The sequence below is a fragment of the Poromitra crassiceps genome (assembly GCF_964638095.1).
Source record: "Poromitra crassiceps genome assembly, chromosome: 1".
Taxonomy (NCBI): domain Eukaryota; kingdom Metazoa; phylum Chordata; class Actinopteri; order Beryciformes; family Melamphaidae; genus Poromitra; species Poromitra crassiceps.
The window spans coordinates 27,623,164-27,651,030 of NC_139623.1; the positions used below are offsets into that span (position 1 = coordinate 27,623,164).

Genomic DNA, 27,867 nt, shown 5'->3' on the forward strand with positions numbered 1-27,867 from the left:
TCATATAAGACTAATTGAGCCATACTCCAAATGCAACAGCCTAATTGAAACATTTCCGTTGGGCTAGTGTGACACTATCCGCCAGTGGGTTTGATGCCACTGAAGGATATACTGTAGGTTACACTTCTGAAAAAGTGTTGAAAGGATCAGTTTTGGTTCAATGGTTCTCTTTTGACAGGTGGTCACATGTGGCACCTTCAATGCATGCGTTAATTGCGTTTCATCCACACACCAAATGGCATGGCAATCTAGCAATTATTTCAATGATTCCTAGTTAAAAGATGAATGCCATAGGGGGGATTTTCAATACAGATTTGTTCAAATCAGTTACTGAATGAATGTGCAGGGAACTGTTGTACAAATACATATATACACTTGTGTGCTATTGAGCAAATCTGAATGTCACGCATAAATTCCCTCCCTTCCCCACCTTTAGCATTTTTGAGCTTGCATTGATCAAGCAATATATAGTTAAAAACACCCAGAGCCTCATCAGTCAGTCAATAACAGTACAAAGCAAGAGAAACAGGGATAATACTCTTCCTTTTCTTCTTCTTCCTTTATCCCCCATACATGGGATGTCTATAAATAATTGGACGGATAAAGATTATGTAAAATATTAACCTTTGTTTCTTTTTCATCATAAAAAAATAACATTTACCTCTAGAAGTCTGCAGCCCATAAAATAAATGAAATACAGTATGTTCAGTATCAAAGTATTTTCCAGCTCTATAAAACAGTGTTAAAGAGGACATGAAACATTTGATCACATGACTCTAGTAGTTCATCAGACAAGACAGGACACTGCTTTCAACTCTGAAATGTACCTCGATTTGATAGAAAGATGAACATTTCACCTTTTCGCCAACTATGGATTTTGAACGTTTTGATGAATCAGAACAACCACAATCCAAGTCAGAAACACAACAGCATAGCTGTGAGCCTGTTCGAATTCAAATCCTTACTACCAACAACTACTAGCCTGTACTCCACTACTGTACTGTACAGAAGCACTCAATTGCTACTGTTTTATTGAACTGGGTGATTGCTGTTTGGAGTGATATATTTTTCCTCTGTGATATGAAACCTGTAGGGCTGAGCAGTATTGACCATAGCAGCATCAAATACGTATAAAAACAGTACCAAAGAGTGTACATCTTCCTTTTGTGTGTGTGTGTGGCTTTACATCTAAAAGAACATTATACAGCTACCTACATACAATGAAGTGCAAGGTCTAAAGCAGTGATACTCAACTTGCAGCCTGGGGGCCAGATGCGGGCCGCGATAGGGTGCAGAGTGGCCCCCCAACCATTTTCTAATTCACAATGAAAACTAACATGAAATAAAGTTTGACTAAGCTCCAGCTAAATTGACAAATGCCGCCATCTGCTTGACACTCAGGCAGTTATATATGTACCTAACTAACTTAACTATCCTGTGTGCACATAATTGTCAGACTAAACTCTGGCTGACACCCCAAAAACCTACAATCCGCTAGTGTACAGAAACAATAATGTTTGTTTGTTTGTTTGTTAACTGGCCCCTGGCCTCCTATCATTATACAAAAGTGGCCCCCGGACAAAGCAAGTTGAGTATCCCTGGTCTAAAGCATCAGTGCAAATAAAAAGCGCATTTTATGAGAAGTATAAAAAATTGAAAAGAAATTGATGCACTCTTCCATTGCATGGAATTAGCCGATGGCACTGGACATGCAGTCAAAACGGATCTCGCATGGCTCGGCTGATGGCTCTCAGTCTGTAAATGTTTCAGTGAAGAGAGAAGAATTAAAGGTATCCAGTGTTCTTGAGCAGTTGGATTGTCACAGTATGGCTAGGAGGTCTTCGTGTCGTAGAACTTTGTAGGTGAGCCAGTAAAGGACATTAAACATGAGGAAACTCATGGGGAATAAAGCTCTGGATATGGTATCGATCCTTTTTGCCCGATCCACAAAGCGCCTGCGGATGTCATAGAAACCTAAACCAGGAGGCAGGTCAGCAAAGACGGGTGTTGCATCCATCTCTGGTGCGTCTCCTGCTGCCAGGGCAAGGCCATAACTGTGGAAGAACAAACCCTGCTGTGCCAGCTCTTCCTCCTAGAGCAAAACAAGAAACACTGCCATTGAAAAATCATCTGCTCTCATTGTACAATAATCCCCCCAAGTGTACTTAGCAAATTCCCCTTGCTGTCCCGGTCGTTACTTCACTCCCGCTGACAGTCTGTGGAGAGTTGTAGACTAGCACATGCTTCCTCCGATACATGTGCAGTCGCCAGCGTCTTCTTCCACTGCCTGTGATTGAACCCGGGTCTCCACGGTGGTAGGCGAGTGCTTTTACCTCTACACTACCCAGATGCCCCAGTGTTTTATTTTCCTGAGCCAGTGATTGGTTGGTGTAATTGAACTAGACCCCAGTACACACCCTGGCACAGACGCTGCATTGCTGGGCTGCGGTGCCATGAGGAGCGCTGTTGCCTGGTATGTCACCGCCTTTCACTTTACTCTCACCGCTTCCCTGCTGATGGGTGAAAAGCAACATCAATTTAGTCATCAGACAAACTGCACTGAACAAACAGCATTCATATGTGACAAGCAAATGGTGCAATTTATTTTTAAAATGCTGTACTACATCAAAAAGTAATCATTGTCTATTTCTTACCGAGTGAATGCGAGTCTGAATTGAGTGTGAAATGTTTTTTGAAATGTTTTAAAATAAACAAATGTAATCCTAAAAATGAATATGAATTTAATGCAATAAAAAAAATGGCTTCAAGCAGACATTTATTGTTGTGTTAATATCACAAGATATTCATGAATCCTCCTGGAGCTGCTGTCACATCGCTTCTTACTGTGTATTAAATATTTTATAATTAAGGACGGTTTGGCCTATTTGGCATCTTCTATTTGTCTTCTCTTCATGGCTTTCAGAGCCAAGCTGAGGCCGCAAGATGTCGAGCACATTCACATTCAGCCAACAGTGGAATGAGGTGAAGGCTTGAATGAATCACAGGTCACTGCTCTCCGTGTTCCCAGCATGCAGCTGAGTTGTGCAGCTCCTCCAGAGCTGGGCATGGGGAATAGCAGGTGACAGTAGCCTGAGGGCTTGAGTGGGTGGGTTGCACTCACGGTTCTCTGCCGCTGTTGCTCTCGGAGCTTCTTCCTCAGTCTGAAGAACTCCTTATGCTGGCGTGAAACAAAATTAACGGCGGCGTATTCCAGCAGGGCAGCAAACACGAACAGAAGACACACAGCCATCCAGATGTCGATGGCTTTCACGTAAGACACCTGCATAACCGTGAAAATCTAATGAGTTCAAGTCACTCGTCTAGTTGTGCATGGTCTGGCTTTAGACGTTAATCCTTAAAATATATATATTTGATTACAGAAATAAAGTAGCCACAATCATCCAGAATGCTTTCAAAAGTAAGGAATTACAATTTCCTTGTTGGGGATTATAGTTACATGTCCGATTACTTTATACCTTACATTAAAATTCTATGATTAAAATTATGATTTCTAGGGCAGTGCTTCTCGACTGGGACCCCCAGGGGTCCCTGGGGGGGCTCCAGGGGGTCCCCAGCAAAAAGGGCAATAATGTATTTTCACTAGAATTCCAACCACAAGTAACAGAATGTATGATTATTTTGGTCATGGGTTTCATACACTTCCTGTAATAAAACATCTAAAAGCCTAAAGACCCCAACACCAGGCTCCTGCAAGACAGGGCCAGGAGAGTCGGAGGGCCTTCACAAAAGTGAAGATCTTATCAGATGGGGGATCCTGGGACAAAATCTTATCAAATGGGGGTCCGTGGTCTAATGTCTGTTAGTTTAGGGGTCCTTAACATGAAAAAGTTTGAGAACCACTATTCTAAGACACCAATTAGGTGTCAATGGACCATCAATGGAATTTTGGATTGCACTATAAAGTGCTTTGCATTGTTACATCTGATAGTTACACTGGGTTCATAACAGTAATTATTTTCTATAGTCATCTGATAGTTACACTGGGTTCATAACGGTCATTCTTTTCTAGAGTCATCTGATAGTTACACTGGGTTCATAACAGTCATTTTCTACAGTCATCTGATAGTTACACTGGGTTCATAACAGTCATTTTCTGCAGTCATCTGATAGTTACACTGGGTTCATAACAGTCATTTTCTACAGTCATCTGATAGTTACACTGGGTTCATAACGGTCATTTTCTACAGTCATCTGATAGTTACACTGGGTTCATAACGGTCATTTTCTACAGTCATCTGATAGTTACACTGGGTTCATAACAGTCATTTTCTACAGTCATCTGATAGTTACACTGGGTTCATAACAGTCATTTTCTACAGTCATCTGATAGTTACACTGGCTTCATAACAGTCATTTTCTACAGTCATCTGATAGTTACACTGGCTCCATAACAGTCATTTTCTATAGTCATCTGATAGTTACACTGGGTTCATAACAGTCATTTTCTACAGTCATCTGATAGTTACACTGGGTTCATAACAGTCATTTTCTATAGTCATCTGATAGTTACACTGGGTTCATAACAGTCATTTTCTACAGTCATCTGATAGTTACACTGGGTTCATAACAGTCATTTTCTACAGTCATCTGATAGTTACACTGGGTTCATAACAGTCATTTTCTACAGTCATCTGATAGTTACACTGGCTTCATAACAGTCATTTTCTACAGTCATCCGATAGTTACACTGGGTTCATAACGGTCATTTTCTACAGTCATCTGATAGTTAGACTGGCTTCATAACAGTCATTTTCTACAGTCATCCGATAGTTACACTGGGTTCATAACAGTCATTTTCTATAGTCATCTGATAGTTACACTGGGTTCATAACAGTCATTTTCTACAGTCATCTGATAGTTACACTGGGTTCATAACAGTCATTTTCTACAGTCATCTGATAGTTACACTGGGTTCATAACAGTCATTTTCTACAGTCATCTGATAGTTACACTGGCTTCATAACAGTCATTTTCTACAGTCATCCGATAGTTACACTGGGTTCATAACGGTCATTTTCTACAGTCATCTGATAGTTACACTGGCTCCATAACAGTCATTTTCTATAGTCATCTGATAGTTACACTGGGTTCATAACAGTCATTTTCTACAGTCATCTGATAGTTACACTGGGTTCATAACAGTCATTTTCTATAGTCATCTGATAGTTACACTGGGTTCATAACAGTCATTTTCTACAGTCATCTGATAGTTACACTGGGTTCATAACAGTCATTTTCTACAGTCATCTGATAGTTACACTGGGTTCATAACAGTCATTTTCTACAGTCATCTGATAGTTACACTGGCTTCATAACAGTCATTTTCTACAGTCATCCGATAGTTACACTGGGTTCATAACGGTCATTTTCTACAGTCATCTGATAGTTAGACTGGCTTCATAACAGTCATTTTCTACAGTCATCCGATAGTTACACTGGGTTCATAACAGTCATTTTCTATAGTCATCTGATAGTTACACTGGGTTCATAACAGTCATTTTCTACAGTCATCTGATAGTTACACTGGGTTCATAACAGTCATTTTCTACAGTCATCTGATAGTTACACTGGGTTCATAACAGTCATTTTCTACAGTCATCTGATAGTTACACTGGCTTCATAACAGTCATTTTCTACAGTCATCCGATAGTTACACTGGGTTCATAACGGTCATTTTCTACAGTCATCTGATAGTTACACTGGCTTCATAACAGTCATTTTCTACAGTCATCCGATAGTTACACTGGGTTCATAACGGTCATTTTCTATAGTCATCTGATAGTTACACTGGCTTCATAACAGTCATTTTCTACAGTCATCCGATAGTTACACTGGATTCATAACGGTCATTTTCTACAGTCATCTGATAGTTACACTGGCTTCATAACAGTCATTTTCTACAGTCATCCGATAGTTACACTGGGTTCATAACGGTCATTTTCTATAGTCATCTGATAGTTACACTGGCTTCATAACAGTCATTTTCTATAGTCATCTGATAGTTACACTGGGTTCATAATAGTCATTTTCTACAGTCATCTGATAGTTACACTGGGTTCATAACAGTCATTTTCTACAGTCATCTGATAGTTACACTGGGTTCATAATAGTCATTTTCTACGGTAAAGTCTCACAAAAATAAAACTGTCCAACCTTTGGGAGGGAGGCCCTTGAACCTGAGCTCTGCGTTGTCATGGTGAGCACTGTGGTGATTCCCAGGCCCACTCTGGCTGGAGCGGCGTCCATGTTAATCCAGAATGAGACCCAGGACAGGATGACCGTCAGCAGGCTCGGTATGTACATCTGGATTAGGTAATAGCCCATTTGACGCTCCAGATAGAATTTGACCTCAATACAGGTGAATTTACCTAACCAGAGGAGAAGATACGGACCGTGACAAACTGGACAATGTCATGACGAAGTTGATTGACAGTATCTACCATAGAATCTAAGATGGCATTCCTCATTTACCTGTGTTGTAGTGCTTGGTGCAGTAGCCAAGGCCTTTCTCCTCTTTCAGTACAAACTGAGGGAGCTGCAGATCATCAGCAACCTGCACAGGACCCACATCCAGCCATTCAAAAATAAGATCATTCATGGTGTAGCCAACTGGAAGAGAAACGGAGAGAGGGATATGGCTGCTATAACTTTATGCTAACATTTAGGATATGTGATATTGGCACAAGCCTGCATTGTTAGCTTCCAAGAATAAGATGAATAACTCACAGCTTTCAAGCTGCATCGTACATGTCTGACTGTCCATGGGGAAATTTTTCAGATCCATCGGACAGGAAAGGATAAGCGTGAGCCTGGAAATTAGACAGAATCACAGTGATTTCACACGTAACATGTTTGATAAAGATGATTGAGAAACCGTTGAGAACTTGAGAAGCATTCCATCTTCACAATTGAGGTCAATGATCTGCATCAATCTTTTTTAGCTGCAATCAGCTAGCCTGGGTAAACCCAGCCCCCAGTGACCTGCTCTCAGGCTTAACCTGAGAGCAGGTCTGAGAGCAGGTCACGTGGCGGCTGGGTTTACCCAGGCTAGCAATCAGCAGCTCTAAAGCTGCGTAGCCCTATAGGTCGCTCTGTCGGTTGGTCCACAAAAAGTGCATTTCGGAAATTCGCATATCCGGTCGCAGCTATTACGAATCTACGCTTGTTTATAAATGTTTTTGTACTACCACTGTTTCTTTGATATACTTCTTGTATTGTTGTATTTTACTTTTAGTGCATGTAAGATTACTGCTTGATTTTTCCATAACTACATTGTAATTATAGTGATGACATTAATACAATTACAGCTGTTTCTGTTGCTTAAAGTTTAAGCATAAAATTCCCCTGAGTTTGACTGAAAGGTCAAGGCAACTGGTGAGTGTTGGTTCAAGTTACAACTTGAGAGAAGTGGTGAGAGAGAACTGGAAGTTAGTGTTTGTTGGCAACATGACACACAATGGCATCTGGCTTCATCAAGTCTGACAGAGATAAACCAGGGTGTATTATTCACTCAGATGATTACCAATATAAAAATGCTGATCACCTGATGCTATAGAGGACATTGCCATTCTGGAATATCCGGAGTAATTTGTTGTCTGTGGTAACCTCATGAAAGTTTGCTCCCTTTTCATTCGCAAAGAATAGGTCAGGCTTCCATATGGAGTCCAACATTGAGGGGTCCAGGTCCAGAGAGTCATCCGGATACTCCTTATATGCCAGCCGGGGGTCATTCCACTGTTGTCGCAGGAATACATTGAGACGGTAGTCCTGTGGTTTGGGATGAAGTCATCATTAGAAAGGAAAAAATACTGGGGGGGGAATGTTGCCACAAGTGGCAATTCCAGGAATCATGCCATGCCAGTAGGCTTTGCAGTTTGGTCAAAAATGCCATAAGTGATGAGCCCATATCAGTCAGGTCGGAGGAGTAGGAGGAGACATGAGTTTATTTTTGTGAAAAACTGTCCAAGTGAATGTTCTACACATGGGCAATGACAAATAGCTCATACACATGAAACATTTAGTGTCTGAAGTTGCAGATGCTTTTTGGAGGCATTAAGAGGTATGGCAGAAGTGGATAAAAGTACCACCTTGAAAGATTTACTGCTGCAGAGGGTCCAGAGCTTTATCATGGGGATGCTCAAAAATGCAGTTTTTGAAGCACTGAATCACTGGTAACTCATGCAATGAGCCTGTGAAGGGTATGACAATGACCTAGAGCATATGTTGTTGTATGTTTGCATTCATATTGTTGTGAAAAGCTTAACTGCTGTCATTCAGCCCTCCTTTGACAGGTTTGCATCAAATGTGTTATGCATATTCATTGTACATAGTTTCAGGTGCACTGCCACAATGAGTCACGGCAGGAAAAGAATAGAAGCTGTTTTATGTCTCATTCTGGTGTCATTTTAGTGTGAAATCTTGTGTGAGGGCCAAGATGGAGCAAGTGAACAGGAATGAGTCATGAGCAACAAACCAATACACCTGCAGGGTTTCTCGGCAAGCAAGCAGCACTGCACACACGCAAGAGCCAACTCCAGCTGTGTGAGCAAAAATGTACCTTAAAAGCTGACAAAATAGACTTGATGTTTTGTCCGATGATGTCATAGACAATCATGACATCACAATGTTGCCTGTGACCTCAGACAGCATTGGCATTCCTGACCAACGATGTCATAATCAGCTAGACAATGCTATATGTCGATGACATCACAATGCAATCTGTGACATCATCGAAGCTGTGTGTTATGACATGTCATACTTCCAAAACCAGCAAGGCTATAAATATAAGCAGAGAGCAAGCAGGCTGCTAGGCTTAACACAGCACAGAGTCCTGAGTCCAATAGAGCAGATGGGTTCGCTCAGGCCCGCTCCAACCCATTACGCAGAGTACGCAGACTGCGTAGGGCATCACGTGACTGAGGGCACAAAAATAAATAAATAAATAAATAAATAAAAAAAATTTTTTTTTTTTTTTGGTGCCCTCAGTCAGGCCACTCACTGAACAGCAGGCCAGGCGCCGCCTACTGGTTTACTAGTGGTTTTATTACTTTATTCAGGGTGCATCTCATTGTAAAATTGGACTCGGCCCAAATTGGGCTTCAAACGGCCCAAATTGGGCTTCAAGCGGCCCAAATCTGGCTTCAACCGGCCCAAATCTGGCTTCAACTGGCCCAAATCGGGCTTCAGACGGTCCAAATCTGGCTTCAAACAGCCCAAATCTGGCTTCAAACGGCCCAAATTGGGCTTCAAACAGCCCAAATTTTTCGCCGCCGCCCTTCGGACGCCGGCACGCACGTCGGCCTGTATCGGCCTGGCCTGCTTGGTATCTAATGCCCGGCCTGAATTATGATCCCAGTCCGCCCCTGCTTGCATGTACAGTTTAACAATCACTTGTTTGCTGACATGTACAGTAATTCTAACAATTGTTTGTTTCCCACATGTAATGAAATGTGAGATACACTAGTATCGTTCATAATTAATGATTTTGCAGTCTTTCGTTTGACAGTTATTGAAAGTTTTACGGGGGGGGGGGGGGGGGGGGCACCACAGAACAATTACGCTTAGGGCACCCAAATGGCCAGGAACGGCCCTGGGTTCGCTGAACTCGCAAACCCCTGAGAGGGTTCCCTTGATCGCCATGAGCGGGAAGGACTCTGCCCTGTGCCGATCAAATGACAAAGGGGACCTAGTGCCGGTGCCATGTTCTAGAGTTCCTCATGGGTTTGAAAGACGGACTCGTTCGAATTCAAGGTGAGAGGCTCGGCAGGACCTGCTTGGTCGAAAGGCAACCAGGGAACCATGAGCGGATCCCACAGTATAGAGTCCCTCTCTACCTGGGTGATCAGGCTTTCCCTCTCAGGGGTTCGTGAGTTCAGCGAACTCGTCTGTTCTATCCTTAAGTTTGAGCCTGGCTCCGTTCTTGAAGCTCGCAATGTCGCAGACACACTGGCAAGAGTGTGATGGAGGCCCCTCTCTCCCATAACCCTCCTAAGTTGTCATGGGCTGAAGCCTCCTTGGATTTCTGTTCCATTCATCCTGGTTGTCCTCTTCCTTAATCCTGGATATTGAAGCCATAGACCAGAACCTAGAACTCTGTTCTGTGCTCATATTTATATCCTTGATGACTTTGGGAGTATGACATCACTGGTGATGTCATAACTCCCGTCTAGCCTCCATGATGTCACAGCTTGCATTGTGATGTCATCGACGTCTAGAATTGTCTAGCCGATTATGACATTGTTGGTCAGGAACGCCAATACTGTCTGAGGTCACAGGCAACATTGTGATGTCATTGTCTATGACATCATCGGATAACACATCACATCTCACATGATGTCACAGGCAGCATTGCGTTGTCATCGACGCGATGATGATGTCTTCACCAGAATGTCATCCAGGTATAGTTTCCTCCGGGGGCCGGCCAGCCTATAGGCATTGACGCGAAGCCTTTATAACAGTATTAGCCTGTATTAGTAATGTTAACTATGCTAACAAGTTGTTTAATGCAATAGGGGACAATTTACTGTAGCATACCTACAAAACGTTTTCTTTTACATACATGTATCTCTTTAATATTTAAAATTCAAAACTTAATTATTATTCAGCCTATCAACCTGAGAGAGGACATGATCTCTCATAATACTAGCTTTAACCATCAAGCTCAATGGGTAAAGCATTGCATTAACACTAATAGGGTTAGGGGGTCAATTCCCACTGGTCCACCCATTCCAAAAATGTATGTGCTCATGTCACTGAAAAGGTGTTTTGGATCAGAATCAGAATCAGAATCAGAAAGACTTGAATGATCCCCGGGGGGAAATTGGGACAAGTTACAGTAGCTCGCTCACAGAACACACATAGCATAAATAAAATAAACCGTAGTAAATGCAATATTAAGCAAATAAGCAGAAAAACACAACATAGCATAGAATAACTAGTAAATGCGATAGAAGCAAAAAAATAAGTAGAATGTCTAAGTAGCAAAATACAAAATACGTAGAGTAAGTATACATTCCGTGTCAATTATCATTATTGCACGTGACATATTGCACATATTGCACGTGATTTATATTAAGTTGGCTTGCCCTATACGTTATACATGGCCAGGCACAGTTAACCTATCGGCTGGCTCAGTCTCAGGGAGACTGAGCGTCTCCGAGGTGCTCTTTTAAGAGAGGTATTAAATAGACCAATGGCCACAGGCAGGAATGATTTCCTGTGCCTCTCCGTATTGCATCTAGGTGGAATCAGTCTCTCACTGAACGTACTCCTGTGTTTGACTAGCACGCCGTGGAGTGGGTGCGAGTCATTGTTCATGATGGAGCATAGCCTGGACAACATTCTCTTCTCTGACACCGCAGTCAGAGAGCCCAGATCCAGCCCCACAATGTCCCTGGCCTTACGGATCAGTTTGTTGAGTCTGTTGGCATCCGCTGCCTTCAGCCTGCTGCCCCAGCACACAATAGCATACAGGAAGGCACTAGCCACTACCGACTCATAGAACATCCTCAGCATGGTCCGGCAGACGTTGAAGGACCTCAGCCGTCTCAGAAAGTAGAGACGGCTTTGCCCCTTCTTGTAGAGTGCATCAGAGTTCTTAGCCCAGTCTAGTTTATTGTCAATGTACACTCCAAGGTACTTGTAATCCTCCACTATGTCAACACTGACCCCGTGGATTGAGACAGGGGTCACCGGAGCCTTGACCCTCCTCAGGTCCACCACTAGCTCCTTTGTCTTTGACACGTTGAGCTGCAGGTGGTTCAGCTCACACCATGAGACAAAGTTGGCCACCACATCCCGATACTCATCATCGTCGCCATCTTTGATACATCCCACTATCGCAGAGTCATCAGAGAACTTCTGAAGGTGGCAAGACTCTGTCTGGTAGGTAAAGTCCGTGGTGTAGATGGTGAAGAAGAAGGGAGAGAAGACCGTCCCCTGTGGTGCTCCCGTATTGCTGACCACTCTGTCTGACACACAGTTCTGCAGGCGCACATACTGTGGTCTGCCAGACAGGTAGTCCACAATCCAGGCCACCAGGGGGGCATCCACTCGCATCGCTGTCAGCTTCTCACCCAGTAGAGCCGGCCTGATGGTGTTGAAAGCACTGGAGAAGTCGAAGAACATGACTCTCACAGTGCTGGCCGGGTTGTCAAGGTGGGCGTAGGCGCGGTTGGTAAGGTAGATGACCGCATCCTCCACTCCCAGTCGGGGCTGGTAGTCGAACTGGAGGGGGTCAAGGGATGGTTTGACCATAGGCCTGAGCTGCTCCAGGACAAGTTTCTCCAGGGTCTTCATGATGTGGGACGTCAAAGCTACCGGCCTGTAGTCGTTGGAGCCACTGGGTCTTGGCTTTTTCGGTACAGGAACGATACAGGACGTTTTCCACATCACGGGGACCTTTTGGAGACTCAGGCTCTTGTTGAAGATCAGCTGTAGCACATCACACAGCTGGGGGGCACAGGCTTTGAGCACCATGGGGCTGACGCCATCCAGCCAGCTGCTTTCCTTGCGTGTAGTCTCAACAGCTGATTCTTCACCTGGTCAGCTGTGATGGTCAGCGTGGGTGGGGGGGGAGTGGCATCATCAGCTCTGAAGCCCTTCGGGGGGGGGGGGGGTGTGGCCTCGTCATTGGGAGACGGGGTATGGCCTGGAGGATGAGGGGGGGGGGGGAGGTGGGCCATCAGCCGGGGCCAGAGGGAGAGAGAGGGGGGGGGGAGAGCCGTGTGGCGGGGGCTGCTGTTTGTATACTGCAGTCAGGGGAGTCGGGGGAGGGTGCCCCCGGGCCAGCCGTATCAAATCTATTGAAAAACAAATTCAATTCGTTGGCCCAATCAACCCCCCCTCCACCCCCTGCTTTGTTAAAGCCAGTAATGGCTTTCACACCTCTCCACACCTCCCTCATGCTGTTTTGCTGGAGCTTTGCCTCAAGCTTCGACCTGTAGCACTCTTTAGCCACTCTAATGCTCGCTTTCAGCTCCCCCTGGATGGCTCTGATCCTCTCTCTATCCCCCGACTTAAATACTCTTTTCTTGGCGTTCAGGATGGCCTTGATGTCTTTAGTTACCCAGGGTTTATTATTCGGGAAACATTTTATTTCCTTTGTGGGTATGTTGCAATCCACACAAAAGTTAATGTAGTCCGTAATGCACTCAGTGATCCCCTCGATATCCTCACCATGTGGGTCACAGAGTGCCTGCCAGTCTGTTATCTCAAAACAGGCTCTAAGAGCCTCCGTTCCTTCCTCTGACCATACCCTCACTGTCCTAGAGGTCACAGGCAGTGTTTTCACCATCGGGGTATATCTGGATCTGAGGGAGACTAGATTGTGGTCGGAGCGGCCAAGCGGGGGGAGGGGTGACGAGGAGTAGGCATCCTTCACGTTAGCATACATCAAGTCTATAGTTCTGTCGCCCCTAGTGCTACAGCTCACGTACTGTTTAAAGTTAGGCAGTGTCTTTGTCATAGTCACGTGATTAAAATCCCCCGATATCAGTACCAATGCACTCGGATGGTTAGTCTGTAGGCCAGCAATGGCGTTGTGGATAGTGTCACACGCTGATGTCGGATTAGCGGAAGGGGGGATGTAAATCGCCACAACAATCACATGAGAGAACTCCCTTGGTACATAATATGGCCGTAGTCCTACAGCTAAAAGCTCAGTGTCCGGTGAGCACAAGCGTTCTTTAATGCTGATATGAGCCGGGTTGCACCATCTGTTGTTTACGAGAATGGCAAGCCCACCTCCTTTCTTCTTACCACACAGGGTGCTGTCCCGATCTGCTCGTATCGTCTGGAATCTGTCAATCGATGCATTAAAGTCCGGGATATCTTTGTTTAGCCAGGATTCCGTGAAGCACATTAAGCTGCACTTCCGAAATTCTCTCTGTGTCCTCGCCAGACCTGTTAATTCCTCCATCTTATTCGCTAACGATCTTACGTTGCCCATAATCAGAGAGGGGAGACTTGGCTTGAATCTCCTACGTTCCCTCCTTGCTTCGTTTTTCCTCTGCCTCGCTCTTCTGCCTCTTCCCCTCCTTCCACGCCGTGCGCTTCTTGTTAATTCCTCCGGAATAAGCCGCACCGATACCACCTCGCCGGCCGGCGAGCGTAGCGCCAACAGCTGTTCTCTGCTGTAAACAATAGCCCCATGTGTAGGCTCCAGCTGATGTCCCCATGCGAAACATTCCGAGAGGAGTAAACAGGTCAAGAATACGGTAAAAATTCCTCTGAACCACATGGTTACTGACGGATACACTATTTACACAATATATACACACGTTAAGTGGTAGAAAAAGAGCGATCTTAATAATATAAATACAAAGAGCACGAAAACGAACGAGCTACTGCAACAAGCGACCTTCCTGGTCGACGCCTGCGCAAAAAAGTGTTCAATCGGATGGCATGACAATGACATCATGATAACATCAGCATGACAATGACATGTTAATAACTGTTTTTATCCAATCGTAGTACAACTTATTGCACTTGTTGATCATGTTTTGTTGAGTTCATAAAGCCATTTAGAACTGGGTTACTGGGGGTCAGAGATGGGAAGTAACTAAGTACAGATACTTTGTTACTGTACTTAAGTAGGATTTTCAGGTATACTTTACTGAGTACTTATTTTTCTGATATTTTACTTTTACTCCCTATTAGGGCTGTCAGCGTTAGTCACGATGCGATTAAGGGCCGACCATAACGTTTTTTTTATCGCGTTAATCGCATGCCGCTATTTTGTCCCTTCGACACACCCGTCCGTAGTTGTAGTCAAGCCGGTCGCAGCGGTTTCCTGTCTCCTGTATGTTTCAGGAGGCATGGAAAAGAAACACAGCAACACGCTTCTAAATCTAAATGGCTCGTTTTACTTTAAAAAACTCCCAGATGGCACGTTTGCTTTAACCGTTCAACATACAGAAGAACGACACTATGCAGAAACATGTGCCCAGCACTTCTCCAAAGTAGCAGAGCAATTGGACATTGCAAGGAAGGTGACGACAATCGGTACAGACAGTGCACGGAATATGATAGCAGCAGCAAAGATCATGCCATACAAACACATGCCGTGCATTGCGCATAGTATATAGAGGAGAGGACGATTACAACGTCAATCTGTGACGGTGGTTTTGAGAATGTATTGGCAAAATGCCGCAAACTGGTTGGACATTTCAAGCATAGACCAGCAAATGCAACAGAACTGCAACGAGAACAAGCACAGAAGACAAGAGCCTGAGCCTCTACTCCAAGACGTTTCCACCAGATGGAACTCCACTCTGAGCATGATCACTTGGCTGCTAAAAAACAAAGATGTCATCAGAGCTACACTTGATCTCCATCAGCAAAGGAACACTCCAGCCATGCTGACCAATGCAGAGTTTGATTAGATCCAAAAGCTTGAGACACTACTTGAACCCGGTGAGAAAGAAACAATCTGGAGCACACGGTCAAAGTTAAGGCAATTTAATAAGTGCAAGCAGACTAACGTTTCGACACACAAAGTGTCTTCTTCAGAGTCAAAAAAAGAAAAGAAAATCAGAGCTACACTTGATCTCCATCAGCAAAGGAACACTCCAGCCATGCTGACCAATGCAGAGTTTGATTAGATCCAAAAGCTTGAGACACTACTTGAACCCTGCAAGTAAGCTACTACACACACACTGTTACCTCCTGTCTACATTGCACTTCTATTGAACTGAAAATAAATCTAAAATTCAAGATCACAAAGTACATTTATTTGCATTCATTTGATTCCCAATCACGACACACTGGTAATAATGATTAATATCGAATAAAAAATGCATTGAATGCAAAATAATGGCATTTTAAACATGCAAAGATGCGATTAATTTGCGATTAACTATAGTTAATCGCAAGATTAAAGGATGAGTTTTCCGTGGGGAATATGAATATATATTAAATCTCACGCCCCTAAGGTTTTAGAATCCGTTGAAATTTTTGAAATTGGTTATTAACTGCCATGCCTATCAAGCATCTCTCACATTATTTCCATGTCGCTCTGACGCAAAACGCGTCAGAGCGACACCCCCCGCCTTGCGGAAGTCGTGCACCTATGAACTACAACTGTTGTGAGCCATGGTCCCGCCTCTAGAGGTCCTCCACGCCCCTTCAGAGGTCTTCAACAAAAACGAAAAGGCAGCCATCTTTTTCAACCGCCTAGCCTGCTGTAGCTAATATTAGCTTCCCATAGTTCCTTGCAAAGAGACCATATCTCGGGAACGGAAGCACTAATAGACACGGGACTGGCGGCATTGGAAAGCTCGTCAAATTTTACATCTAGTAGTAGGTGGGTTGAAGTAACGAAATCAACGCTGAGCAATGTACCCGTTTTTACACATTTTTACAGAAAATAGTTACAACATCAGATGCGCGTAACTCCTACGAAAATGCCTTAAAATGCATGATTTTTTTTTTTGAAGACATCTCCCGACATATATACTACAGTTTAAATTTGGTGCAATTTGGAGGCAATTTTATTTTCGATAATTTTCTTGTTCTTTGTATGTTTTATTGTCGAAGCCTTCTTCTTCTTCTTCTTTGAGTTTTATGGCGGTTGGCAAACATATATGTGCATTACCGCCACCTACTGGAGTTTGATATCAGCCAAATGCCTGAGGGGTGGGCATGAAAACGAAGGCCACGCGAGCCCAGTGCATTGTGGGAAATGTAGTATTTCGAGTCCCCGCACCCGCACCTCCCCCCCACCCCCCCCCCCCCCCCCTCCACACACAGAGTGGATTTCGGTTGATATCTCTGTGAGTAAACCTCCAATTTCAAAAATTTCAACGGATTCGAAAACCTTAGGGGCGTGAGATTTAATATATATTCATATCCCCCACGGAAAAGCCGGCCTTTAATCGCGATTAAGAAAATTAATCGTTTGACAAAAAAAAAAGAAAAAAGAAAGAAAATTAATCGTTTGACAGCCTTACTCCCTATATTTTAACACAAATATCTGTACTTTCTACTCCTTACATTTTCAAAACAGGCTAGTTACTTTTAGCCTGCATGACAGAGAAAAACGATGTAACGTTTGTTTGTCTCTCTCGTCTCGCGCTCTCCCAGCTTTCACGCATTATGTGCAGTTTTTTTGTGGAAAAACCATATCACACATTAATTAATTATTATTATTATTAATCAAAGTATAGTCTTTATACATCTTAAAACATGTTTGGGGGGATCTTTTAATTTGAATAATCTTCAAATTGTATTAATATGAAATGAGTTTCAGTTAGATTTGCACAGATGCAAAGCATTTGATACTCCCACCAAAGACAAGATATCTGCTTTGACATCACTGATTGGGGTGTGTGACATCATTGATTGGGGTGTGTGCCATCACTGATTGGGGGTGTGTGCCATCACTGATTGGGGTGTGTAGCCAGAAGTACAACAGGGTTGAACGTTTCAGTTAATAGAGATCAATTTTCTTTCCCTAGAAGTGGATGCAAGACTTAATTTGAATTTTTTTAATTAACTATAGGAAAAATGCTATATAGAAGCCACATAACCATGTAGCCTACAGCTTAAAAAAGAACCAGTGCTGATTCACTCTTGAAGGTAGCTACTGTACAGTACTGTATATTGGGCTGAAAACCAGAAATGCCACTTGCAGTTACAATGTTATAATTCTTGTGTGCATTTTTTCCCATGTTGTTGCAATTTGTGTACTATCGTGGACTTGCTGCACTGACCACATTATATACAATGAAGAAAATGATTGCATCATGTAACCCCAATACTTTTAATACTGTAGCACACTATAGTCACTTGATAGTAAGTTGAGTATGGTTGAGTATCAGCATCGGACTTTACAAATAAAGTGACCAGAAAATAACTAAGATGAAGATAATGTAGAAAATCCTTACCATAGTTGTTTCAGTGATTGATCCAAAGCTGTTAATGAAGATGTTACAGGTGACATTCACAGGGGGACCTGAGAGAAACAGCTTGTCATCATACACACATACTGTATGCAAGTATCATTGGCTGATGGTATTTTCACTTTTCTGTACCCAGCGACTGTCAATGTCTAATAAGAGTGAGAGACATCACTTGAGACCAAGCCAAACAGAACTGAAACTCTAACAACAGAACTGAAACACTAACAACAGAACTGAAACACTAACAACAACAGAACTGAAACACTAACAACATCATAACTGAAACACTGACAATAGAACTGAAACACTAACAACGGAACTGAAACACTAACAACAACAGAACTGAAACACTGGCAACAGAGGCCCATACCACGAATGGAGGATAAACAGATCCAGGATCTGTCCCTTGATCTGGTTTGGCTTAACCAGATCAAAGCAACCGTGCTATTCTGTACCACGATGCCAGTTGGGTCTGTCCATTTGGATTTCTTTATCAGCTCTGAGCTCGTGCACCGGAAAATGCTCGTGAACAGGAGCTCATCCCCATGAAAGAGTTTTGTAACAACTAGCCAATCACAATGCAATATGGACAGCTCCGGATTTTACAGTGTCAGACACGCCTATTTCCTCATTCATTGAAAGCCACATCAAAGTGGCAAATTAACTGAGCTTTACTGCATGTCACAATCAAAGTCTGCATTGGATATGAGTCTGTTACTGAAGGACTGTCTAAAGTTACCACTTTTATTCACATCAGTCATTTGATTTCTGCTGCCGTTTCTGCCTAGTGCCTACACAGCAGATTAATATAGGTCTACTCAATAAAACCTGCATGTGTTTTTTGCGAGTATGATTTCCAAAATCCGTAGGCCTATTTAGATCATAAATTAACGTTAGAAATATAGGCTCTGAATCAACACGGTGCGGCCGTAGTTTTAATTGAATTAAAAAATAGCCTATAAACTTAAAGATAGCACCTCCGTTGCACACAGTGCACCTTAGCGCGCTTTGGAGACGTTTATGGTAACCTTTTTACACAGGTGATTTAGTGATATTTCTCCACGCAGCGTTCAGCTGCAATCGGCAGGGTCAAACGTGCTTGGGAGCAAATAAAAATGAATACTTCACGCTGGAGGAACAAACCATAATCTTAAGGAAATATGAAGAATTCAAATATGTAGTCTAATAAAAACCAAATGCAACACTGCTGCACATAATAATCACAGAGAGGACTGGCAAAAAATGCAGATTGTCTCAATGCGTAAGTTATTCAGCTTGCTTGATTTCGCCACCGATGTTCAGCATCTCCGTTTGCGCACACGGTGCGCTTTGGAGACGTATATGATTAAATGGGTCTTGGTGGTCGCAAGACTCTTCTCTCCTTTTCCAGGAAGCTCATTGGTTCGTGAGCGGTGCCTTTTAAGGTTTAATCTTATCCTTGCAATTTAACCTGCTATCGACCAGGTTAAGTGCAATCTGGGAACCCATCGGTTAAACAAAACAAAAAAACTATTTTTTTCTCTAACCTCTGGGGGCAGCCCTGTTTCAATGTGGTGCAACAGGAACTCAAGAGAGGCGCGGTCGGCAGCGGCAGAAAATCCCTTTCCGCTCCCTGCAAGCTCTACCATTGGCTCCAACCGACCGGCTCTGCCCATTAATGGATTTATTTTCCGTTCCCTGGGTGTCACTCTCAAATCTGTGTGTTGCTATGAAACAATAACAACTCTAGCTCATTGCTAGTAGCAAGTAGCAACTTGCTATACGCTGAAAATGGTAAGTGTTGACAACACACCGGTCACGTTCACTTCATTTTAATCGGGTAAAGCGCAGCATCCGTGCGAGCGCTGTTGCACACCTTTTGACGGAGCCTTCCGACAGATTTTCGATGCAAGTCGAAAGTCTGTCTCGAGAGATTAGGTTAAGTGTGAAGCATAAGTTGCAATGGAAAGATATCTCGGTAAGAAGTTAACTAGCGTCGTAGCACGGCAAACCCAGGGTTAAACCTGAAGTTACCTCGCTAAGCCACTAATCTTGCTTCATGGTATAGGCCTCCAAACTGAAACACTAACAACAACAGAACTGAAACACTGACAACAGAACTGAAACACTAACAACAGAACTGAAACACTAACAACAGAACTGAAACACTAACAACAGAACTGAAACACTAACAACAACAGAACTGAAACACTAACAACAGAACTGAAACACTAACAACAACAGAACTGAAACACTAACAACAGAACTGAAACACTAACAACAGAACTGAAACACTAACAACAACAGAACTGAAACACTGACAACAGAACTGAAACACTAACAACAGAACTGAAACACTAACAACAGAACTGAAACACTGACAACAGAACTGAAACACTGACAACAGAACTGAAACACTAACAACAGAACTGAAACACTAACAACAACAGAACTGAAACACTAACAACAGAACTGAAACACTAACAACAACAGAACTGAAACACTGACAACAGAACTGAAACACTAACAACAGAACTGAAACACTAACAACAACAGAACTGAAACACTAACAACAGAACTGAAACACTAACAACAACAGAACTGAAACACTGACAACAGAACTGAAACACGAACAACAGAACTGAAACACTGACAACAGAACTGAAACACTAACAACAGAACTGAAACACTAACAACAGAACTGAAACACTAACAACAGAACTGAAACACTAACAACAACAGAACTGAAACACTAACAACAGAACTGAAACACTAACAACAACATAACTGAAACACTGACAACAGAACTGAAACACTAACAACAACAGAACTGAAACACTAACAACAGAACTGAAACACTAACAACAACAGAACTGAAACACTAACAACAACAGAACTGAAACACTAACAACAACAGAACTGAAACACTAACAACAACAGAACTGAAACACTAACAACAACAGAACTGAAACACTAACAACAGAACTGAAACACTGACAACAAAACTGAAACACTAACAACAACAGAACTGAAACACTGACAACAGAACTGAAACACTAACAACAGAACTGAAACACTAACAACAGAACTGAAACACTGACAACAGAACTGAAACACTAACAACAACAGAACTGAAACACTGACAACAGAACTGAAACACTAACAACAGAACTGAAACACTAACAACAGAACTGAAACACTGACAACAGAACTGAAACACTAACAACAACATAACTGAAACACTAACAACAACATAACTGAAACACTAACAACAGAACTGAAACACTGACAACAGAACTGAAACACTAACAACAGAACTGAAACACTAACAACAGAACTGAAACACTAACAACAACAGAACTGAAACACTAACAACAACAGAACTGAAACACTAACAACAGAACTGAAACACTAACAACATCATAACTGAAACACTAACAACAGAACTGAAACACTAACAACATCATAACTGAAACACTAACAACAGAACTGAAACACTGACAACAGAACTGAAACACTGACAACAGAACTGAAACACTAACAACAACATAACTGAAACACTAACAACAACAGAACTGAAACACTAACAACAACAGAACTGAAACACTGACAACAGAACTGAAACACTGACAACAGAACTGAAACACTAACAACAACATAACTGAAACACTAACAACAACAGAACTGAAACACTGACAACAGAACTGAAACACTGACAACAGAACTGAAACACTAACAACAGAACTGAAACACTAACAACAGAACTGAAACACTAACAACAGAACTGAAACACTAACAACAGAACTGAAACACTGACAACAGACCTGAAACACTAACAACAGAACTGAAACACTGACAACAGAACTGAAACACTGACAACAGAACTGAAACACTAACAACAACAGAACTGAAACACTAACAACAACAGAACTGAAACACTGACAACAGAACTGAAATACTAACAACAGAACTGAAACACTAACAACAACAGAACTGAAACACTAACAACAGAACTGAAACACTGACAACAGAACTGAAACACTGACAACAGAACTGAAACACTAACAACAACAGAACTGAAACACTAACAACAGAACTGAAACACTGACAACAGAACTGAAACACTGACAACAGAACTGAAACACTGACAACAGAACTGAAACACTGACAACAGAACTGAAACACTGACAACAGAACTGAAACACTGACAACAGAACTGAAACACTAACAACAGAACTGAAACACTGACAACAGAACTGAAACACTAACAACAGAACTGAAACACTAACAACAACAGAACTGAAACACTAACAACATAACTGAAACACTGACAACAACATAACTGAAACACTAACAACAGAACTGAAACACTGACAACAACATAACTGAAACACTAACAACAGAACTGAAACACTGACAACAGAACTGAAACACGAACAACAGAACTGAAACACTAACAACAGAACTGAAACACTGACAACAACATAACTGAAACACTAACAACAGAACTGAAACACTGACAACAGAACTGAAACACTAACAACAGAACTGAAACACTAACAACATAACTGAAACACTGACAACAACATAACTGAAACACTAACAACAGAACTGAAACACTGACAACAACATAACTGAAACACTGACAACAGAACTGAAACACTAACAACAGAACTGAAACACTAACAACAACAGAACTGAAACACTAACAACAGAACTGAAACACTGACAACAGAACTGAAACACTGACAACAGAACTGAAACACTGACAACAGAACTGAAACACTAACAACAGAACTGAAACACTAACAACAACAGAACTGAAACACTAACAACAGAACTGAAACACTGACAACAGAACTGAAACACTAACAACAACATAACTGAAACACTAACAACAACAGAACTGAAACACTAACAACAGAACTGAAACACTAACAACAACAGAACTGAAACACTAACAACAGAACTGAAACACTAACAACAACAGAACTGAAACACTAACAACAGAACTGAAACACTGACAACAACAGGTCAAACAAGAGCAGAATTATCCAGCAAAATAACATCTGCTCCTTCTCTTCATACTCTGCCTGTCTTGATAAATCATCTTATCCAAGATAAACACCATGAAATTGTGTTGTCATTTCCAGTACGCTCCCATTAGTATAGTCCATCTGTCGACCACTGAAACTCTAAATATTTCAGTGACTCATTTCCTAAGAGGCAATGATTTATTAATTTTCCTTTAGTTACATTAGTGTATTTATAGATAATCAGCTGGGATTTACCCAGTATGCACTGGCAAGGATGTGGAGCAAGTATGAAATATGTATGAAATGCCACTCCAGAGAAATGAGGAACAAGTATGTCAGAGGGAATCTTCTGGCTTAACTCGCAAGGAGGGATCAAGATTTGACTGAAGTGGGTCTATGGGGTGACATACAATATAGTGGTAACGACACATGTACTGTATCAAAGCAAATAAATGAATAGATTCTCATCACCTAAGGAGGGTCAACATATAGCCTAAGGTTAATGACACATTTCTTAAAATAATAATAATAATAATAGATCTTTGAGGAAGACTTCTGTGTAAAATCATCACCGCCTGCAGCATCTCTCACTTCTTATCATCTGTGAATGATTTGTGCTACTTTGCTGCCTGGATTGTTATGCAAAGCAACATAGCCTACTCACACCTGTCCTAACAGAGCAGCACCTAACTACTGCATAACATGTTACCTTTGAAGTTGGGCCTGATGCGAGCGTCATAGCCAGATGTCCGTCCCATCAGTTTGTCCAGAAAGTCAGAGGGGGAGGGCGGCCTGATTGCCTTGGTGGGGAACTTCATCTCCTTACCACACACAGACCTGCAGATGACAGTGAGAGCCCACCTCTGGTAGCAGCAAAAGAATGTCACCATGTTTTTGTTTTCTTTGTCAAAAGAACGGTGTTCACTGTGGTGAAACTGTGAATTAGCGTAAAAAATTAAAAGGCAAAAGAGGAACTTAATGCATTGAATTTCCCAATGGAAAAAGTATAATCAAATCTAATGCTGTGATTCCTGTAAGGTTTCTATGATCTATCAGTGTAGAAAGTTGATTGAGTGGTAGTGTACCTTTTTCCGGTATAAAATGTGAGTACAGTAGCCTTTTAAAATGATTTGGCGGAAAAAAGTGCAGAGGCACATGGTGAGATTATTTGTGAAATATCTCATTCATTGGGACACAAATTATTCCTCCACAGTATATTTCTTATCACCTAAAATAATTTTCAAAGTTGTTTCTGTCCAGAGACCAGAGGCCCATACCATGAATGTAGGATAAGCAGATCCAGGATCTGTCCCTTGATCTGGTTTGACTTAACCAGATCTTTGCAATCTAGCTAACCCGTACCCCGACTCTGGTTTTCAACTCGGTAAATTGATCCAGGTTTTTCTAATCCAGCTGAGAGTGCGTGCACATGAAAATGCTCGTGCACAGGAGCTCGTGCACATGAAAGAGGCGTGGTTTTTAACAACTAGCCAATCACAATGCAATATGGACTGCTCCAGCTTTTACAGCGCCACACACGCCCATTTCCTCATTCAAAGCGCAAATCAAGCGTTACTGTATGTCAAAATCAAAATCCACGTTGGATATTATTACGGTAGTCTGTACCGCTTTTATTCACATCAGTCATTTCTTTGAAGAGCGGTTTCTGCCTCCACATATATTCCTACAGCAGCTCAATTCACCCTCTCATAAATTCAATAAAACCTGCATGTCTTTTTTGCGAGTGGAAGTAATGTGTAATCTATCTCAGTCTAAATTTCCAAAATCCATAGGCGTATTTAGACCATTTAGGCTCAATGAATAATAATGATCTCATGATGTGTTTGGTCACACTGATGGAATAATTCCTATAATAGGCTATCAATAAAAATAATAATGATAATGATAATAAAATTAAAAAAGGCTGCTTAACTGAATCGACACGGTGCAGGCATACAGTAGATGTCATTGATAGCCTATATAAATGAATAGCCTAAATAGCCTATTTTGTGGTCACATATATTGACAGCAGAGTCGCATATCTCCGTATTTCATTAAGGACTATGCTGGAAATAATATTAAGTTCAATCACATCATACAGGCCAAAAGCAACACAGTTGCAGCTGCAAAATGCAGGAGTAGCCTAGATATGAATAATCTGTGTGCAGGCGATCCCATATAAAATTGCTTAGATGTAGTAGGCTATTCTGGCATGTATGACCATGTGCAACAACGTCAGCTCCGTTGCGCACACGGCACCGTGCGCTTTGGAGACGTTTATGTAACCTTTTTATGCCAGTTTAGTGATATTTCTCCACTCATCGTTCAGCTGCAATCGATCGGCGGGGTCAAACGTATCATAGCCTACTTGGGCGCACAAAAATTAATATAAAAACATATTCCAAAGTGGTAAGTAGGGCTTAATTTAATTATGTAGCCTGCAACAAGTGCAAGGCTTCAGTCCTCGATTAATTCAACAGGAGCCATGTTTTTTTCCCTTTTCCCCCCCATTTGAATGCAATCTATTTTTCATATGGGGATCCTATATGAATGGCGACTCGCTGTTTCCAGAGAGCTGGTTGGCAAGAAGGTGGGTCTTTCATGGGTTTTGATCTCAACTTAACCTGCTACAGAGCAGGTTAGCTATAGAGCATAAGTTGCTATGGTGATCTATCTCGGTAAGAAGTTAACTAGTGTCCTAGCACGGCAAATCTAGGGTTAAACCTGATGTTACCTCGCTATGCCACTAATCTTGCTTCGTGATATAGGCCTCTGTTCATTATCTGGAACTGTTGTCTCTCAGTTTGTTCTGCTAAATTGAGATTTGTTAAAAGAAAATATTTAATGCATTATAGGCCTACTGCAAAATTTAGGACGACGACGTCACAATTCTCTTGGCCAAAGGCTAGGGAAAAAGCTGTGTATCATGCTAGAAAAAACATACTGTTGTCTTTGTCAAATCATTACATCAAACACACACGCACGCACGTGCACACACACACACACACACACACACTAAAGCAAACAACATACACCTTTAAATAGTTCCAGTATGATTTGCTGGCTAAACAATACTTGCTTTGAATTCTGCTAAAAACTATAAATTCAATGATGAAATAAATTCCAATTATTAAAACAAAATTACTAGATTGTCTCTTACCTGCCTTGCAGAAAAATGACTGATGAGACCCATACCATACACAGGAAGTGTGATTGCATTCTCTTGTGGGAAAAAAAATCTTTACATAAAGGAGAACATATGTAGAAAATTAGACCAATGTGAAAAAAGAAAAGTCAGTGAAATAGAGGAGATAGGAAGTTGCTGTCTCTGCTATCCAGACTGTCTGTGGAATCATCTGCCTCCCACTCTCTCTCTGCAGGTGTACATAGAGGATGCTGCTGCTGGATCATTCAAAATGCAGGGAAGTTTTCTCAGCCTGTTTGTGTGGAGGACTTCAGGCTGAATCTCTTTTTCATGACCATGGCATGCTCCAGCAATTACTGCAAGAATATTTAAAGGCACAGCACCATTTTCAAAGTAGTATGGTCCCAAGCTGAAGATATAAACTCCTGACAGTGACAGCATCCAATTTTAATAGGAACACTTTTAATTCAAACCACAAGTGTTACTTGCTTTTAGAAGATTTTTCACAACAAAAATTGTAATAATAATGTTGCCATTTTTTAAGAATAAGATTGTGTTTTTAGCATCAGCTATAACCTGCAACAGGGACCACAGATGTAAACTAGCCTCAGGCTAATAATCTGGCATATTTACATTTCATGTAAATTTTATTTTATGTAATTGTGTCCCTGATTAAATAAATGAATAATGAATTGGAAACACACTCTGGACTCCGAGCATTTTTGAGTGTGTATATTTTGTAGTTTGAATTTTAGAGTAGTAAGCATCACTGACCAGGAAATAGGCCAGTACCACCCTAGTGTTACTTTTCCTTTACTGTTATTTTTTCCTCCTTGCCAACATCTGAAAGACTCGACTATTGTCTATCTTTTGGAGACACTTGTTCATTAAAATCAACACTTATCCAATTTATATGAATACAATATGTGAATTACAATATGTGAATTATGTGCTTAAGAGTACAAGCAAAGCACATCCCTCATAAGACTGTCAATTGAAGGACAAAGGTTTCTTGTGGAACGGGAAGAATATAACTAGATGTTTTATTTAAGGCGTTAAAAGGGAAATAGGGTTAAGAAATTAAGTTCCAAATTAATTCAGATCGGCTAATAATTTTTCTCTCCCTCTCCATCTTTAAGTGTAATTACGTGTTGTTCAGGGGTTATTTACCTCCCCCCCAGCAGGAATGCCTACTGCTCACGGGTTAATTATTTAATCTTCAAATAGCCAGACACATTCTAACATCCATGGAAGCACCGGTTTACATACTTACATAAAGAAGAGCAGCAAGGCAACTCAATCATTTCCTCATCTAAAATTTAAAGGCAAAGAAAGAGATGCAAGGTTAAGGCTGCACATGCCGACCTCACACTTGTAAGACCTTTCTTCGCTTCCCTCTGGTGTACAGTTCACCATCCAATAGGATGTGAATGTGAGAGAATAAAAAAACATGAATGCATTACTAATAATATGATGCACACACACACACACACCAATGTTTCTGCCTACATGAGCATTTCCACCTCCAGAGTAGATAAGTAGGCCAACCTTCATTTGAATGTTGTGGTTTTTCGTTTTACTTCACTTCGTAGTGCCTCCACACATTGATGTTACTGTAAGTGAATTTGCCAGCAATGCACAAATGTTAAATTGCTTCAGGACAGATGTGTTCAATCAAACGGAATGTTTTCTACATTGTTCAACTGAACACAACTGCAGCTCAGAAGGCAAGTTATCATCAGTGGCTAGTATGGAAGAATAAGAATAATTACAAATATGGGATCTC

At 41.8% G+C, this 27,867-nt stretch overlaps 1 protein-coding gene across 1 annotated transcript; it reads right to left on the minus strand.

Moving 5' to 3' along the window:
- Positions 1-1,819: 1,819 nt before the first annotated feature.
- On the minus strand, positions 1,820-26,155 carry glra4b (glycine receptor, alpha 4b; the record flags this gene model as incomplete). Its single annotated transcript, XM_083637138.1, has 10 exons — positions 1,820-2,092; positions 2,418-2,513; positions 3,122-3,280; positions 6,175-6,389; positions 6,493-6,630; positions 6,748-6,830; positions 7,565-7,788; positions 17,907-17,974; positions 23,646-23,773; positions 26,097-26,155. 10 exons carry the CDS (start codon positions 26,153-26,155, stop codon positions 1,820-1,822), a joined length of 1,443 nt encoding a protein of 480 aa, XP_083493264.1.
- Positions 26,156-27,867: the final 1,712 nt, after the last annotated feature.